This window comes from Tetrao urogallus, assembly GCF_951394365.1.
Source record: "Tetrao urogallus genome assembly, chromosome: 11".
Taxonomy (NCBI): domain Eukaryota; kingdom Metazoa; phylum Chordata; class Aves; order Galliformes; family Phasianidae; genus Tetrao; species Tetrao urogallus.
In genome coordinates, this window is record NC_136824.1 from 19,483,034 (window position 1) to 19,500,866 (window position 17,833).

Sequence of the window (17,833 nt, forward strand, 5' to 3'; positions counted from 1 at the left end):
CCCTGCTGTATGACGAGTGCAGGGGAAACTCACTCCTGTTGAATGTACTTCCAGGTGGGATGGTGCAGATACTCTAATGGGAGCAACACCAGCATGATGCTACAAGTACTGCAAGTCTGCAGGTGACTAAGACTCAGCACAGAAAGCAATAAAATGATTTAATACTTCAATCAGCTTTATTTAAGCAAAGATGAAATCCTGTCGCTCATTCATAGCCCAGGAGAGCCGCAGCCCAGCGATGCATAGCCAGGCATTAATTAAACAGGCATAAATAATCCTTGATCAGAGGATGGTGATGCTGCTGAAAGAAGCCAGTGCAAACACAGGCCCTAAGCAGACCTGGGGGAGGCTCAGATCACTCATGAGCAGGCACAAATGAGTGCATTAGGGAAGCCGAGCCTGTTTGCAGGAGAAGAGAGCTCGCTGCCTCCTCGTGACCTGATTCCTGGGTCTGTAGGCAAAGTGCTGTGAATTTGGGTTCTGCCAACATTCCAAAAGTTGTTCAGAGCCAACCTCTGATTGCAGGATTAAGGTGGCAGAGCCAGGTTTGAATCCAGCACTGGGTTTCCTGCACAGGACGTACCGGGAAGGCGGTGCTGTCTGCTGGGCTCACCGTCACAGGCGCATTTCTTCTAGGAATAGCAGCAGGTGGGAGCATGGGACCACGACCACCCAAGGCCTGGCTTGCGTGGATGCTGAGGTCAAACACACCTTTTCCACAAAGACTGCAGCACACAGGAGTAAAACGGCAGGGGAGCAGGGTCAGAAATTCTCATAGTGATGTGCAAAGTAGGCCTGGTCCTTCTTGTTCAGCTGCTGACAAGCCTTTTCCACGCTCTTCGTCATCCCAGGCGGGCCACAGCTGAACACCCCGATCTTGTGCACCTGGGGATGAGGGGCCAAAAGGGTCAGCGGCAGTTTTCCCCCGGCCCACCTGCTCGTGGGTTATCACCTCCCTGAGCAGCTACAGCAGCATGGGGGTTGATGCCCCTCCTGCCCTCCTCTTACACCACCGAGGTCTCCAGGGCCTTGGGGAAAGGCTGGGACTGGGGACATCATAGTCCCTTCTGCCTGCAGGTGGGTGCCCCCATCCCATCCCCAAGCAGCTCGGTGGACTGACCTCGGGATGCACCTCCTGCAGTGAGTCGAAGAAGGGTACGAATGGGGGGCGGCCGAAATGGGTGATGGAGCGCAGCCCCGTGAACAGACTCTTGTTCAGCACCTTCTGGAAGTGCCGCTCACAGATGTACTGCAAGAGAGACCCATGCATGTCAGACAGGCCACCAAAGCATGGTGTCCGCTCCACAGCTGCTCCCGGCATGGGACTCACCAGCATGGTGGTGCGCAGGTCGAACTTCTCAGCCAGCTGTGTGATGTAGATGTGCACAGACACCAGCTCGTTCCTGTCTGCCTCCTCCACCTCGCGGATGATGTCCGCCAGCCACTCAAACTGCCGCTGCGTGCGCGTCACCCAGATGAAATAGATCTGTGGAAGTCAGGGGTGAGGCTCAGCTTGGGACTAGGACCTCTCACACATGCATGGGGCACTACCCTGTAAGGCTGTAGGGGATTTGACTGCCAAAGATGCCAACACCAGGTGAAGGTATCTCAGGAGGGCTCTTGCCCTCCAGGTGTTTCATCTTACCTTCTTACACATCAGCTTGGAGTTGATGGATGACTTGAAGACCAGGTCTTTGAGGATGGATGCAAAAGGTGTCACCCCAATGCCTCCTCCCACCAGCACCGACACCTCAAACTTGTGCCACTCCTGGTGGCCCTCCCCGAAGGGTCCATCCAGATAGAGCTAGAAAGGAGCCAGCAATCGGTACAGCGTCTACATCCTCCACTTGCCCAGGGATTGGTCACCCTCAGGGCTCACAGAATCACAGAATATGCCCACGTGGAAGGGATCCACAGGATCATTAAGCCTTACTTCTGGCTCCGCACAGGACCACCCAAAACCCTAAGCTTATGTCATTGCCCAAATGCTTTCGGAGCTCCAGCAGCTCAGGGCCATGTCTCTGCCCTGGGCAGCCCATTCTAAGCCCACCACCCTTTGGTGCAGAACCTTTCCCTAACATCCACAGTAACTCTCCCCTGCCAGCACTGTGAATCCCATCCCTGGAGGGACACCTCACCTTGGGCAGCTTGCCAAGGACGGCCAGGCTCTCAGGGGAGTAGAGCTCCCGCAGGCGGGTGGTCCAGGGCCCCACGGCACGGATGTGCAGGCTCAGCGTGTCCTCGTGTGGGGCTGAGGTCAGTGTGAAGGGGTGGTACTCAGTGGTGCCCAGGGCCATGCAGGCAATGCGCACCCACTGCCCAGACTTGTAGTCAAAGTCCTGTGGCCGCTGGAAGCGGAGGTGAGTGACACCTGAGGAGGGGAAGGGGACCGGCTCTGAGCACCTGATGGAGCTATAGGTGTCTCTGTTCAGTGCAGTGACTTGGACTGATGGCCTTCAAGGGACCCTTCCACCTCAAACAAGTCTATCATTCTATGACTTCATTTTTCCCTTTGTCGATTGGTAGAAAGGCTTAAGGAAAGAGCATTCAAACTCTGCTGATGGTGGGTGGGACAGCTTGAGAGCACACTGGAGAGGCTGGGGTATGGGTGGGATGGCCTGAGCTCTTTGCTTCAGTTTCCCTAGTTGTGAGGGAAGCACAGTGCAGTGCTTGCAATGGGACATGGCTCCCTGTTGGAGGTACTAGAGCCACCAGCAAGCCAATTTCTGGGGCCACAGGTACCTGTGTAGCACCGGGATTGTAAACTGCCACCATGGAATAGTCCATAAAACCCAGCCCTCGCAGAGATGTTTTTCCTCCACCCCTGCAGCCTCCATCCTCTTGTAAAGGGCCTGAGTTGACCTGGCACGGCACAGCCAGAGGGAAGCAGTACCTGATGGCAGGAGCTCGGCTTTCACCACGCTGATCTCCACCTTCTTTCTGCTCAGGCTGAGCAGCTTGTCTGCACCATAGATGAGAGCTGGGATGATGAAATAGATGTGGAAGCGGGGCTGCTGGACCAGAGCGTAACTGCCATGGATGACAACCTGGACAAGGAAAGGGGATGGCCACCATCAGCACGGCACTCGGTGCTGCCATTACTGGGTTGGTGGCAGCTCAGCAGCAGCAGGGAGCTGGAACTGAGGCCACCAGGTCCCTAGGGACCTCTCACGTGGTTGCAGTCCACAGGCATCATCCCCCTCTCCCGTCCCATGACCTCTACCAGCACATAGAGCAGCACATAGAGATGGTGGGTGATCCAGAAGGCCTGGAAGCTGACACGGCGGAAATGGTGGGTGGCAAAGATGTACATCACGGCCAGAATGATGAGCAGCAGCACTCCTGTCATGCCTGCGAAAGGAAGGATTGGGAGGCGATCAGGGCTGCCCCATTGGGGCTCCATTGGGGCTGGGCCCTGCTGCGTGTTCTCACCTGGAATGGTCTGGAAGAACCACCAGTAATACTTCTGAGGGAGCTGTGATCTAGAGGGACAAGAAATTGCCCCATGGCATTGCCAGCCCTGGGAGAAACCAAACTCCTGGCTTGCATTTCCATTCCCTTCTATGTCCAGGATGGTCTCCCTTGACTGCACTTTAAATTTCACCTACCCATCATTCATAAAGACACTGGAAAAGAGGCAGGACAACACACTAAGAGGCGTGACTGAAAAGATGTAGACGTTCACTATGTGACCTGCAGTGTGGAGCACTATAAGGAGAGAAAAAGGGAGAGAACAGCATTACCACTGCTGTGGATGGAGATGTGACAGACCTCTTATGTGACCAAGGACGTGGTGATTCCTCATCTTCTCTGGTGTCTTCAAGCTTCTCACCTTCTCCTGCCATGCCATGGTTGTCTGATCCTCTTGCCCCACACCCCAGCAGCCCACCTACCTGAGAAAATCAGGGCTGCCATGGCAATCCAGCGGTGGAAATCCACAGCAGCATCGAAGGGGATGTAGCAGTTGAGGAATGTCTCCCGTAGGATGGTGATGAGGTTGCGGCACATGGTGAGCAGGATGTAGGAGTACAGGAAGGAGATGCAGGCAGCCGATCCTCGTGAGATGATGATCCCCACAAAGGTGGTCTGTGCAATTCCAGTGCTGGGGGATGCAAAGGCGTAGTCTGGTAGGGGAAGAAAGCAGAGCGGATGTCACGATGGGCCTAGTGATGGAGACAGTGCCCCTTTCTGCTCCACAGGGACAGCCACTTGTGTTTGTAACCAAGGAAATGTCATCCAGATGGGCTTGCATGGGAACAGAGGCATGATTTGCTGTGTCAGACCCTGGTATGCTGCTACTGGGTGACAGGGTGTCCTTGGAACTCCAGGGAGGCGTTTGCTCTCTGTTGGGCATTTTGAATCTGCACCTTATGTCCAAAGTTGGACATCTCAGTGTAAGAGGTATCAACAAACTAGAGCAAGCCCAGAAAAGTCCACCAGGACGGGTGGGAGTTGGGATACGTTATGTAGGGGAGAGGGTGAAGGAAATGGTCAGGCTGGAAGATGGTAGGAAGGGGCGGGACCTTGTTGCTATCTGAAACCTTTTGGTGGGTTTTACAGATGAGACAAAGCCAAATTCTTTTTCAGAGCTGCATAGTGAAAGGATGAGTAGCAACTGCATGAGTTTCACAAAAGGAAATTCAAGTTAGACATAAAACAAGAATACAGGGAAGATGATCACAAACATTGGCCCACACGCAGTGAGGTGGTGACATCCCCAACTTCAGAGCTCCTCAGGCTTCCTCCAGACAAGAGACCTTTAGCTTTGAAATTGCCTTTGCTCTGACCCTCCACAGGTCTCATCTGACCCCAGTAATTCTACAGTTATTCCTTGCGAGGACCAGCGCCATCGCCCAAAGACCTTTTGCAGCACGCCCTGTGCAACAGGCAGCTCCTCCAAAGGAGCACGTGGGGCTGCAGGGCCACTCACAGTATGCTCTCTCTACAAACAAGCCGGCAGTGATGGCAGAGAACAGGACCACGCAGACGATGTGACGCCGGTAATTTTCAATGAAACGCTTGAACTCCTGGATCTTCTGCTGAACTTTGTTCTGCTGGTACTTCTTCCGTTGTGCTTCAGTGTATAGATGCAGCTGGTACTGATTCGCCCTTGTGAAGAACAAGAACAATAGATATAATCAACAGGGTCCTCTTGGTCTGTGTAGCATGCTGCAGTGCCTAGATTTGGGTCTTTGTCCCTGCAACCAACTCTGCACACCCGTTGCTGCAGTGACCCACAGGACACGGGGTCAGTGGGTGACCTCAGGTCACTGGTTGGTCTACTTGAAAGACAACAGCAGCAGCTCAGCAGGTTGTGTGACTCACAAATGAAAATGTAGATAGGGACTGTAAAAGATAATTTGCATTTTTATATTCAAACCTCCATAAACATTACAGAATAGCGAAAGTCCTTGACATTGTTAAGGCAAACCGGACTATTATGAAAAATATATTACTCCTGGCCATAAAAACCAGCCATTTAACTGCTGCCTTGTGGAAGTATTTGCCACAGCAGTGAGGACTGCAGCCTCTCTGGCAACGCCTGCAGGCAGCCCATGTGTGAATCAGCACAGTTCCAAGGGACTGCAGTGCTCCTCTCTGTGGGTGAGGCATAGGTTATGTATCCTGTATGTATCTTTATGTATCCTTATGTACCACTGTCATGGTCTCCAAAGTTGTCCACTTCTTTATTTATTTATTTTCAGAGAGATATTCCCACACCCCCGGCAGTAGAAGGAAAGCAGCCAGACCTGCACTGTCCTCACTGGAGGTGCTCAGCAAGGGCTTGGTTTGCCTGCTGGGGCTGAGCATCTCCAGCAGATCTGCTCCTGCATCCCCTCCCCAATGCAATACTCTTCCCAGCAGCATCACTTGACCTATGTGCTACACAGAGATGTGAGAAACCCAACAAGGGGATGAGCTTACTTTCTGCCTGGTCTCTTCCTCAGCTCATGCACTTCTCGATCCATGCAGTGGGCCACCATGCCCTGGTTTGGGTCCTCCCTGTCTGAGGTGGTTCTGCCAGAAAGAGGGAGAGACATACTGACTGAAGCTGTCCTTGTGGGTCAGTCAGCAGCAAGTTTGGCCTTTCCAAAATTTTCCCCATTGCTGCCCCATGGATGCTTTCCATCTCAGACTCAGCTGAGAAGCCATCCCACTCCTCCCTGCTTGCATGAACTCTAGCTGCTTGATACAGTGGATGGATTCACTCCAAAAGCAAAGCATTTCAGGAGCATTTGCTGGAGAAGCTGAGGTGAAGGATGGATGTGCCCAGTGGCAGAAACAGAAGTGGCAGCAGGACCAGTGAAAGCACTTACCCTCTGGGCTCTTTCTTGATGAAGGAGACACGGTTGTGTACGTTTTGCTTGAACACCTCAGGGACGCCTTTCAGAAGCCAAAAGAACAAAATGGCCATTTACAGCGTAAGAGATGCAGTGGTTGTTAGTTGGAGAGATTGATTTGGGATGGGACAAGATTTGGGAGCTATGAGTTAGATGCTACCCATCCCCTCCAAGCCAACAGAGGTGACCCAGAGCTCTCATCCACTCCCCCACTGACCTCTGATGCAGAGCTGGGTGAGACGAAGTTCGTTGTCATGGTCCCGTAGCATGTAGTGGAAGTCCTCCCATGTCAGCTCATCCCTGTCCTGAAACCCCGAGGCCTGGAACATGGACTCTGTCACCTGCTCCGCCTGCTCTCTGGACAAGCAGTTGTTGGATATCTCAATGAAGGACCTGGAGCAAGGAGGAGAGATGAGACCATAGTTTGAGTCCTTGCAATAACATGGGGCAGAGCCCCAGTCAAATCTCACAGTAGAAATGGGCTCCTGGTTGCGAGTGTTGAGCCCACAGGCTCTCATGTAGCTTCCTTGGGGACTGAAGCTCTGAAGCTGTGAGCTGCTTGTGCAGACGCCTGTAACTGCAGACATCATGAAAATCACTACTGAGCTGAGGAGAAGTACCTGAGCATCCTCAGAAATTCCTCCTTGGAGAGAAACCCATTCTCATCAATGTCATACATCCTGAACATCAACTTGGACTTCTCCTCTGAGGACCCTGGTGGCACAGAAGAGAAAGTAAGAGCAAGATCCTGCTTTCACCAGCACACTTGCTTTCAGACATTGTCTTCAAGAGTCCGGACATGCACCAGTGAAGTCTCATCCAGCCCTGAAGAGAGTAAAATCACTCTGCTGCTCAGTCTGAATGGTAACTGAACTCATCTTCAGACCCTTGTGTTGCACTCCTGCTTGACTTTCTCAAGAGTGCAGTGAAGAAATGGGTATCTATGCATTCTTTGTTGTGCATTATTGTGCAAACCCAGAACATGCTTTTTCAAGCCAAGATTTTTTTCTGGGAGCTGCAGTGACTGAATCTGGCATTCACCACCTCCACCTGCAAATCCCTTTTTTCCTTGGTCGTTTAGGGAGATGGAGCAGAGTTGTGTATTGGAGGTGACAGTTCAGCAAATTGCTGCTCTAAGATAGCTCCCCTCATGAACAGTCTCACAGAAAATATCACTACATCGTCACTGCCTCACAACTCAAGCTGAGCTGTCAAAAGCGAAAAGAATTTTAATTGTGTCTACAGGTTGACCAGTTGGATGGATCTTGTTTTTCACCCCGAGTCCAGAAACAGGACTTCAGGCAACAGGTGAAGACACCAACCACCAGCTCCCACCTTTCATGAAGACCACCAAGATGTCCAGGAACTCCCTGAAGGAGATGTAGCCGTTGCCATCCTTGTCAGCCAGGGAGAACATGGAGTCCACAAACATGGAGTTGGCTTTGAGCCCAAGGGCCTCGGCAAACTCAGCCCTGCTCAGCTCACATGTCAGGGACTCCTTTGCTTTCTGTGAAGACTCAAAGTTGAGCTCTCCAGCATCAGTCTTGTTGATGTCCAGCATCTGCAGGTTGTGTCCCACAAAAGAAAACTTGTGAGCGTTTCTGGGACAGAAGGCTGGTGCTCACCTGCTCGACCTTTTGCACAGAGATGTTGGCTCTTGGCACGGGACACCCCATGCTTCTCCTCCACATGATGGAAACCACAGTTCCATCATCCAAACATCTCTTCGCAACTCTAAACATTCACGTCACCACTACAAACTTCCTTTGTTTTCTACAAGGGAAAAAGTCCCTTGGTCCTCAAATTATTGGCAGCTTCCTTGTGTGTGGCTTGCCGTTGGCTACGGAGGCCAACAGCAGCATCATTCATTGCTCAGTCAATACAGAAATACTTTCTGCAATGCATCAGAGCCTGCCACACTTCTGCATACCTGAGCAAACAGGTGCCTGAAGAAAGTCTCCAGAATTTGTTTCCTCTGCTCCTGGGTGACTGCTCGTTTCAGCAGGCTTTGCTCCTTCATCTCAGACACGTGCAGCTCAAGGCAGCTCGTTTTCAAGTAATCTTGGAGCTTTCCAAGGAAGCTGCTTCTCTCTGCCTCCTCGCTGAACAACAGCACCTGCAGAAGATCCCAACAAATGGCTGTGGGTGGCAGAGGCTCCAAATGGTGCAGTGCGTATGCAAGGATGGTGGAGGGCCCAGAGGAGGCTCTCTCCAGGCATCGTGGCACTCACCAGGTCATACTCCTTGGGGCTCTTTAGCAGCAGAGCTTTGTTCCCTTTGTTGCTGGAGAGGATCACCTCCACCCTTTGCTGGGCTTTAAGGTTGACACTCCGGAGCAGCAACCCTCTCCCATCCAGCACTTTGAGCACTTTGTCAGCTTGGAGCTGGATGTGGACAAGGGAGCTCTCTGTCTTGGGACCGTGCCACTCCATGGCTGATGGGAAATAGCACAGCATTCAGTTAGAAACATGTTCTCGTGCTTCTAATCAACCTAGCACCTCCTTCACCCCTTCACTGGAGTGACTGCATTGGGTTTGCAAGAAGGGATGGAAAGCCTTCATTATTTCCTGTCAATGCTGCACATAGCAGACAGGGAACAGAAAATACACTACAGGACACCTTAAGTTCTCTATTGCATAGCCTGACTTTGCTGCAATAACTGCCATCACTGGTGCCATGGTGCAAGCGTGCCTGAGTCTGAGCTGTGCCAGAGTTAAGCTCTCCCTCTCTCATCCAATTTTTGAAATTCATTCTAGTCTTGCATTTTATTTGGGCTTGATGATATTCCCTAACTGCTGGCAGCGCATCTGCTGAGAGACCAAACATACAAAGGGAAGAATGATCTCCCAGCCACAGAGCTCAAGATATGCAAGAATACAGACATGGAACTCAATGTGTGCTGACTTCAGCAGCATCACCAGGCACCACCAAAGGATCGGAAATGCTGCTTCACCGTGTAACGCCTCGCCGGTCACCTCCCTCCGCACGCTGGCCTTCTTCTTCTGCAGCTTCTTGAAATCTCTCTTACGGAGAATGGCAATGATCCAAGCAACAAAGAGACTCACTGGGGAAACATGGGAGAGAGAGGCATGAGGTACCACAAAGTTCCTTTCCTGTGCTTTCTTTGGTAGAAGAGGAGATAGGTAAAGAATTGGAGAGGCAAACCTAAAGGCAAGCAGCACAGGACAACGATGATGATGCCAAAGCCTGCACCACTGCCTTCAAAGTAATCCAACACGGTCATGGGTGTGCAGTTGGCCAGGAGTTGAGCTGTCAGCTGCTGGGGCTGGGGGCACGGGTCTCCTGCATCGGGGAAGACAGGCTGTGAGAGTCACGGGGCTTTTACCTTTCCAACCTCCATCATCTGCATGAACCTCCAGCTGAGATGCTGCTTGGAGTTCATTGCCAAGTAACCCAGGGAGCAATGCAAAACTGGAATGCTTGCGATCTTGAGGGACAAGGTTTGTTTTCAAGGCTGAACCTTGGCACATCACATCAGACCATGTGCAGAACTGGTCTCGTGCTCTGGGGAGCTCAACACCACCACCTCTCCCATGGGATGGGCTGAGAAAGAACCCTTTGCAAACCGAGGTTTGTAGCCTCTGCTTGTCTAGCCTGTACAACCCAGGGAGCAATTGCAAGAAGTGCATGTCAGAAGAACCAAAACGTCTTGCAAGGGCTGGAGTGTGTGCCAGATAAAATGCTTTTAGGTCCTTCACATTTATTGTACTGACCTGTGTGCTCATGCATATAAAAGAGATAAAGAACATGCCAGTAAGGAGAGTGACACAATGTAGGGTAGGCAGAGACCAAGCCTTAACCCCAGAACATTTCAGGGCATCAAGAGCATTTTTGGGACCTGGGAATCCTTGCAGGAGTCATGCAGCGCTCGTGCCTGGGCTTCAGCCCACTTTCAACATCAGTGCTGCTGGCCTTGTTTACAAACAGCCATTGCATTTCACATGTTCTGCATCCCTGTCCTGTGTCCCAGCTCAGTGCAGGATGGAGCACTCACCCTCGCTCCAGACAAACACATTGCTCTGCAGCTCTGCCTGCTGTGAGTAGGTGACTGCAGCCAGGACATCACGGAACGTGGTGTTACGGATCTCCTCGGCCTCCTTCGCCGTGAACAGCCTGGTGAAATGATGTGGAGCCAAGTGGTGGTCCTGGGGTGCCACTGCTTAACCCCACAAACATGACCAGTAGCAGCCGGGGCTTGTTCCCTACAGTTTTATGAGCTAAGGGAGATGGAGGATGGCTTCTCCATCTCTGCTGTGTGTTATGAGGGGGAAGAGGCATTTACCCATTTTTTGTGTTCTCAAACCAGAACCTGTCACCATCACGCAGGCGCACAAACTGGTCCAGGATGATGGCACTGAAGAGGGGACTGTCACCTTCCAACATGCCTCCAGGGAGCAGCTCCAGCCGGGCCGTGTCGTTAGCGTACAGGGCAGCAACCTCCAGGACCTGAGCAGAAAATCCTAGTGAGCCCCAGGAGGAGCAAGGAATGTGGATTTCCCAGACGTCCCATGCCCATGGGCTGGGAGGGAGCTCAGCAAGGTGCTATGACCCCTTTCCCACACTGCTAGAGAAGCCACCCACTGCTTGGACGGCCCCAAGGTTCTCCAACACACAACATGCTTTCTGCACCCAAACCAGCTTCCCAGTACCTTTTGCTGAGAGTGTGGGGCAAAGTTTGCCCAGTCCTGCAGAGGCTCCAACCCGAATCGCTCCAGAGCCTGGTTGTAGGTGGGCAGGCCGAGGTCCCGGCCGCGCTGCAGCCAGCTGGCCACGTAGTCGGTGCGGGAGTACTTCAGAGGTCCATACCAGTAATCTAGAGGTGGAATCAAATCACTGAGATGCAATGGCAGAGCTAACATGGCAACCTCAACAGCCCTGGGTGCCTGGCGGGCCTCGTCTCTCTGCCACAGGCCATGCTGAACATGGGGGCCAGCGCCACACTCTTGTGATGAAAGCCCCAGGGCTGTAATCAGTATGCCCTGCATGGGGCTGCATGTGCTCTGAGTGCCGACCTTGGAGATCTTCCACCACGATGCTGTCTTCCCGTTCCGCAATCTGCGAGCTCATCCCCAGCAGGAGATCATCCACATCTTCCTGCTGCATCCCAGTGCTCTGAGGGAAGATGAGGTGGTTCCTCACAGACTGAAGGATGTAAGGAGGTCCCAACGCCCTGAACCCAGCACCCAAAGGACAAAGCGGACCTATGGCTCTTCCAGGTTCATCTCCTCTGTGTCACCTCAACCTCGAGGTCTGAGCCTGCTGAGCCTAAAGAAGGCATCTGGTATGTCTGGATGAGGAGGATCTCACTCTCCTTGCTTACTTTGTGCCCAATTATCCTTTCACCCCCTGTCCAGTCCTCCACAATATAAAGCGCTGAATGAAGCCCAGGCAGGGTAAGTCCACCACCAACCCAAGCAACCAGTGGATTTTTCTGGTCATGGCACATGTGTCCTCCTGCGGAGCCTTGGGGCACAAGACCAGAAGCTGTTAGCATGAAAGTGATCCTGCTGCCACCACCAGAGCTGAACAGGATCCAATATGGATCAAGCTAGAAAATGACCCCAAAGAAGGGGATAAGAGGCAGAGCAGCTCCAGTCCAACAGTCCCACAGCAGTAACTGCTCTGCAGATTGCTTTGACTCTGTGCGCAGAACAGACTGTCCTCACATCCCCGACCTCATCAGCTGAAGGTACAGTGGGTCCCTTCCCTTTGTGGGAAACGACTCCTCCCAAGGAAAAGACAGTCCACGGGGAAACAGAACTTCTACCACATGCTTGGAATCCTTCTCCATACCTCTCTGCTCCAGTAGCTGTTGCAGAGCCGCACTGCTGGGAATGGATCACTGGAGCTGGACACATTTCGTAAATGGCAGCTGGGGTCCCTAAGACATCAGAGAAGGGCTGGGCACTTAGTCCCTGGCCAGGGATGTCCCCAGGCTGGGGCCAAGCAGGGATTATCCCCAGCCATGTCTCAAGATTGGGTGTCCCCTTTCTGGGCATCATGATCCTCCTACCTCTTGTAGACACCTGGTGGCACCATGGTGGCAAGGAACATCCTTGCTACTGCCACAAACTCTGGTGAGAGGCTGGGGTCCAGGTGCTGCTGGTAACCTGCAGGGAGGCAGTAATGGCTGGATCCAGCACCCAGGATGGAGGAAAAGGAGGCCCTCACCCCAAACTCCCTCACCCCATTGCCCATTGTGACTCTCACCTGCGTATGTTTGAACAGGTGTCCCCAGCAGGGCCGGCAGCCACTCGTACAGCACAATGCTCTGCAGCACAGGGAGCCAGGTCAGGGACAAGATCGGGGAGAACACTGGGGACCACAAGGTCCCGTCCCTCACCTGGAAGGTGGCAATGACCCTCTTGCGAGCGTGCTGGAAGATATCCTCATCAGACCAGCTAGGGTGATCCTTGGCCAGCTCTGCAGCCAGGTAGTTGTGGTATCGAAACCAAGCGATGCTTATGGCCTGCAGGAAGCGGTTCTCATTCCCCCAGGCATTCCCCAGGTCTGCAAGAGCCACCAGAGATATCAGAGGGGGATGGAGGCACCCATGCCTTCCCTTCCTCCTCTCATCCACGAGCTTGGCATGTCTGTGGTTAAGTCCCCAGCCCCATTGGTTGAACCCCAGCCTTTCTTGCCCCCTGCTCTTTTCTCCTCACTGTTTCTCACTGTGGATGTGAGCAAACAGGCAGCACAGGCCCAAAGCACAGAGCAGGGGTCGGGCAAGTAAGGAATTCAAAGCAAGCTGAGCCGGTTCTTATTGTCTGTATCCCCTTTCCCAACAGGAGATTGCCTCGAATCTGAGGCATGAGTACTTGCCAACCTCTGGGAAATGACCCAGTGCCTTCTGGGGACAAAGTACCTTCAGTTCACAGCACATCTTCCTCTCTCTCAGGCCAGGATGCTACCTTGTCTCCCACAGCTGGGGTGGCCATGAGACAACCACTAAGGAAGCTGCAGATTGCCCCTTACCATAGATCCCACGAGGGCCGCCCTGTCCGGTGGATGGATCCAGAGCTTTCCACATGGGGACCTTCCCATCTGTCTCCCTGGGGACGTGCCCTCCAGGTCCTGCTGCCAGCTGTCCCTTTGAGAAGGTCCGCAGGGCATCACTCCAGGAATGCGAAGGGCCATAGATGGAACTGCCATCCAGCCAGCCTGTCACCTCGTTGGTCTAGGGTGAGCACAATGGGTGTCAAAAGGTGCAAGACATCTGAAAAGTCGCATCCTGACCTGTCTGATCTTACAAGCCGTCCCATCCCCTATTTTAGCAAGAATTACCAGGGTGCAAATACAATCACAGCCAATCCCCATGCAATCTGATGGACTAATTCCTGCAGGAATGCTTTATCTTTTGAAAGCATGCTGGAGTTTTCATTCTTCTGAGGCTTGAAACTGCTGAAAACGTGACCTGCTGATCTGGTCTCATCATGCTTTGTCATGTGAAAGGTTTAGGGCAGGGCGGTTTTGCTTCAGCAATTTTGGTTGGGAAATACTCCAGAATGAAAAAAAAAATAAACCCACGGCACATTGACTTTGGAATGCATCCAGCGCTGCAGAACATGGAGACTTCTGCGGAAATCCAGAAGCTTTGCAGCCTTATGACAGAACCAGCTCATTTTTGTGACACATTATTAAAGAGTTGCCTAAATTACATGTCTTAATTACTGATCACCTAGAGTGGACTGAGTGTAGAAATCTAGTACTGAAACTCTTTACTCTCTCATTAAAAGGTTCTGGTTGTATTTATTTCAGCAGCCAGAGACTGCTCTTCTCCAATACCAGCAAGGCTTATCTATGCTAATTTTGATGCAATAAAAACTCCAACAGCCAAGGAAGATTGAAAATTTCTCCTTTGCACTTTCTCTTCTGCTCTCTTTAAAGCATACAAGACACTCAAATGCGCATTAAAATTAGGCGGATCTAGAGTAACCAAGTTTTCTTCTGGCCAAAAACATCATCAATCTTGAGCAACCAGTTATCGCTTCATGAAAACCAGTACCCTGCATGCTGTGCTTTGGGTTCATTTGCACTTTGTTCCTGCAGGCACCTGAAAAAGTGCTGCACTTTTCTTTGGAAATGCCATAAACCCGAACTCCAGATGAAGATGAATTTAGCTGAAAGTAAAGGAAATGCAATCTCCTACCTGTTCTCGGGGGCTATTGGGGCTCTGCCCTGTCTCCAGTGCCCAGTGGATACGCTGGAAGGGCAGGACAATATCTCCAGTGCCTGCAGGGTCAAACACAGGGTCCCCCTCCGGGATGCGGATGTTCAGGAACTCAGCAGGACAGCCAGGTTTCTCTGTCCCCAGGATGTCTGAGAGCACGTGGAAACCTGCCAGAGAGCCAAGCATGGGCAGTCGTTGGGATGACTGTGACCAGCACCTGGAATAGATGATGCTCCAGGCACTCCTGGTTGGACCTCATGAGTGAGGAAAGGGTATTCAGGGACCAGGGTGGAGAAACTCAGCCAGCAGTTCAAAGACCATCTGCAGGCCACTATTTTACCTGGAGTAGGGCTCAGCCATTACTTCCCTGAACTCCCCCTTGCTGATGGCCTTCAAGACCAATAGTTGCTGCTGAGGTTGAGCTCAGTGACTCTTGGCCTGTTTGAGTTCTAGTGGGATGGGAAAATCTGGCTCCAGAGAGAAGCTGAATGGTACCACACCAACGTCTACCCCTCCAATGGCTCATCTCAGCACTGAGCACCCTCATTAAGCCATCTGGAGACCTGTGAGAACCTTGAGCTGCATGAAACTAATTTGTCTCTATTTCTTTGACAAGTTCAACCTGCTTCCTCAGTGAGCCAGCAGCTCCCAGGGACTCCAGACCCGTCTGGAGCAACAAAAGAAACTGCTCTGAAGTGCTTGTAGCACTTCTGCCCAGCAACCACTCACCATGCAGCTCTTATCAGCTCTGTCAGTTGTTCTACCATCAGATAACTCTACTGCTAAAACAAACGAGGAAGTTTCTAAGTGACAAATATCAGTATTTGTCAAAGGTCACCAAAAATTCATGCCTAGCTCATATGACAGATGGACAGCATTCTGGTAGGACAATAAGGAAGGTTCTATCTTTAGGATGTGGGCTCGCTCTGAAGCGGTGGGTGTGAAGAGAGCTTTGATGTGCCATCAAGGGGCATGAAAAACAAATGTCTTCCCCCCCCTTGGCAGTTTCCAGCTCTTACCAAAGAATACAGCCAGCACAGTTGTGTTCCTCTGGGAGGGCAGCCCAGAAGGTCCCCGTGCCACTGCGTTGCTGAGTTGGCGAGTGTTGGGTACATGGGGCTCCTGCAGGGCCTGGTAGACACCGTCTGCGTAGTTGGCTGGCAGGAGACGCAGCAACCGGGAACCTGTGACACCAGAGCGTGGGTCCAACGGCACCCAGCAGCAGGGAACAGCCATGGCGTGGAGGCACAAGAAGAAAGAGACAGGAGGACGCAGGCACTTTTGGTACCAAGGCCGACTCCCAGCATTGCTTGCAACACTGGGATCAGTCCTTATAAAATGAAGAGGGATCCTGTGTGGGCATGTTCCCTTCCTGTTGTCCTTCCCTTCTCCCTCTGCAATGCCTTTGCTTTATTGGGAGCCCAGCGGTGTGCTGCATGTGGTAACTGGAGTGATATCAAGCTGCCTGCATTGAATGTGCAATCATGTGTTGTAAGTACGGGACTGCTCGCACTGCAGGAAGCGGGAGGGAACAGCCAGAGGGGCACAGAGACAAAGGATAAGATGAGAAACACCCTGACTTTGCACCCGACGTTGGTTTCAAAAGGCCCTCCACCAGCATGGTGGTATTCATTTGCTGGAGAATCCTAAACGTGGGAGAAATCCTGAATTTGCTGGTTTCGCTTTGGGCTAATTTTCTACAGGTCTGTCTCCAAAGATGTCTTTTTCCCAGCCCTGGGATCCCTGATCATCAGCTGCGAACAGCCGTGTCCCCCAGCCTCAGACATTTTGAACAGCCCCACGCTGCACAGCTCCGCTCTGCCCTGATCCAGCCCCGCGTGGCTGCCAGGTGCATCTAGTGATCTACCTGGGCTCAAGCTCGAGTGGGAAAGGCTTTCTCTCTCAGTCCCCTTGTCAAAGCATCACCTGCCCCCACCCTCCACTGCCATCCCAGCCCTGACACGCACCCACGGAGCCACGGCTGTGATGCTGCAGGTTGTTGTACCAGCCATCATAGCGCTGCACCTCCCAGCTGATGTTCTTCTGGGCTCCTGGAAGAGACGAACCCACATGGTAAGCAGCAAAATAATGCATGGAAAGAGCGTTTCCACTATAAAATTATATCATGCTGTTCTGTTTTCCCCACGATCTGTCTGAAACCTTCTGTACAAACAGGTATTTTGAGGAGTTCTGCCCTCTTTTGAGGAATAATCTATGTGTGAAGTAGAAATTAATGCTTGGGATCCTGATGTTTCTAAATCAATGCATATGATTTCTGGCTCCCACCAGTCTGCTCTCAAGTGATTTTCATTTTCTTCTCTCTGTGACAAAAGTCCTCCCTTCCTTCTCACCACCTGGGGTTATGCTCTCCTCTTTGCACTGTGCATTAACAATCCACCTATACCAATAAGCATGCACCTTGTTTTACCTCTGTTAATGTTCATCACCCTAGGAAGAAGCTCCACTTCCTGGTTACAAGCTGTGCACTCAGAGCAATAGAGGAGTCTCCAAGACTGCGGACTCCACAGACTCAGGACCTTGCTCCATTTTCTTATCTCCTCACAAAATGAATCATCTTGCCTCTGATAAACTACCCCATGAAACTCCGTTGGATCCAGGCTCTGCCCTTGGACACCTTCCCCAGAAACTGCTCTTACCACCCAAGCTCCACGACATCAGTAGAAGCACCGTCAGACACGATGTCATCTCTGTGTGCTGCATTTGCCCCTGGGTCCTTGGAAGAAGCAGTCTGCAACTAGAAAGGATGAGGAATGAGCTGGAGCTGGCTGCTCGAGGAGGCACCGTCCTCGGAAGAATTTAAAAGGTGCACAGACATCGTGCTCAGGAACGAGGTTTAGTGGCAGACTCGGCAGTGCTGAATTAATGGATGGACTTGATCGCCTTAGAGGTCTTATCCAAACTAAATAATTCTGCGATCCTATGATCTACAGACCATACTGTCAGCTCCCTCTTGTGGTGTCTACTGCTGCCATCCGTCAGCAGTATTTGAGTACAGACTTCAGGCTGTGGGAAGGAAATGGGGTCCGTATGGGAGCCCATCACTGGCCAAGCTCTGTCAGGAGATACCTCCTGGCCTGACACGGCCCTTCTGCTGAAGCAGAACCAGGTAGCCCCAACTGTAGGTTCACCATTCATCATCTGCAGCACAAAGACCTTAAGCTCTGTCAACTCAGTTAATAGGAATAAGCTCATCCTTACAGAAACATTTAAACCAGTCGCTTCTCTGCACTCACATTGTCCTATCCAAACAAAACCGAGCATTGGACACAAGGGGAACATC

The 17,833-nt window shown here is 51.9% G+C and overlaps 1 protein-coding gene across 1 annotated transcript; it reads right to left on the reverse strand.

Moving 5' to 3' along the window:
* Positions 1-762: 762 nt before the first annotated feature.
* On the reverse strand, positions 763-17,253 carry DUOX2 (dual oxidase 2; the record flags this gene model as incomplete). The annotated part of the gene is made up of 33 exons (XM_079540975.1): positions 763-885; positions 1,121-1,249; positions 1,331-1,486; positions 1,646-1,804; positions 2,139-2,371; positions 2,894-3,047; positions 3,224-3,351; positions 3,433-3,482; positions 3,609-3,708; positions 3,894-4,124; positions 4,931-5,109; positions 5,926-6,018; positions 6,318-6,384; positions 6,559-6,734; positions 6,962-7,055; positions 7,677-7,902; positions 8,272-8,457; positions 8,573-8,775; positions 9,295-9,405; positions 9,507-9,644; positions 10,357-10,475; positions 10,645-10,808; positions 11,012-11,175; positions 11,375-11,474; positions 12,156-12,243; positions 12,376-12,472; positions 12,573-12,633; positions 12,706-12,872; positions 13,338-13,539; positions 14,512-14,699; positions 15,552-15,716; positions 16,500-16,583; positions 17,190-17,253. The coding sequence occupies 33 exons, from the start codon at positions 17,251-17,253 to the stop codon at positions 763-765; spliced, it is 4,599 nt and encodes a 1,532-aa protein (XP_079397101.1).
* Between the last annotated feature and the right edge of the window lie 580 nt (positions 17,254-17,833).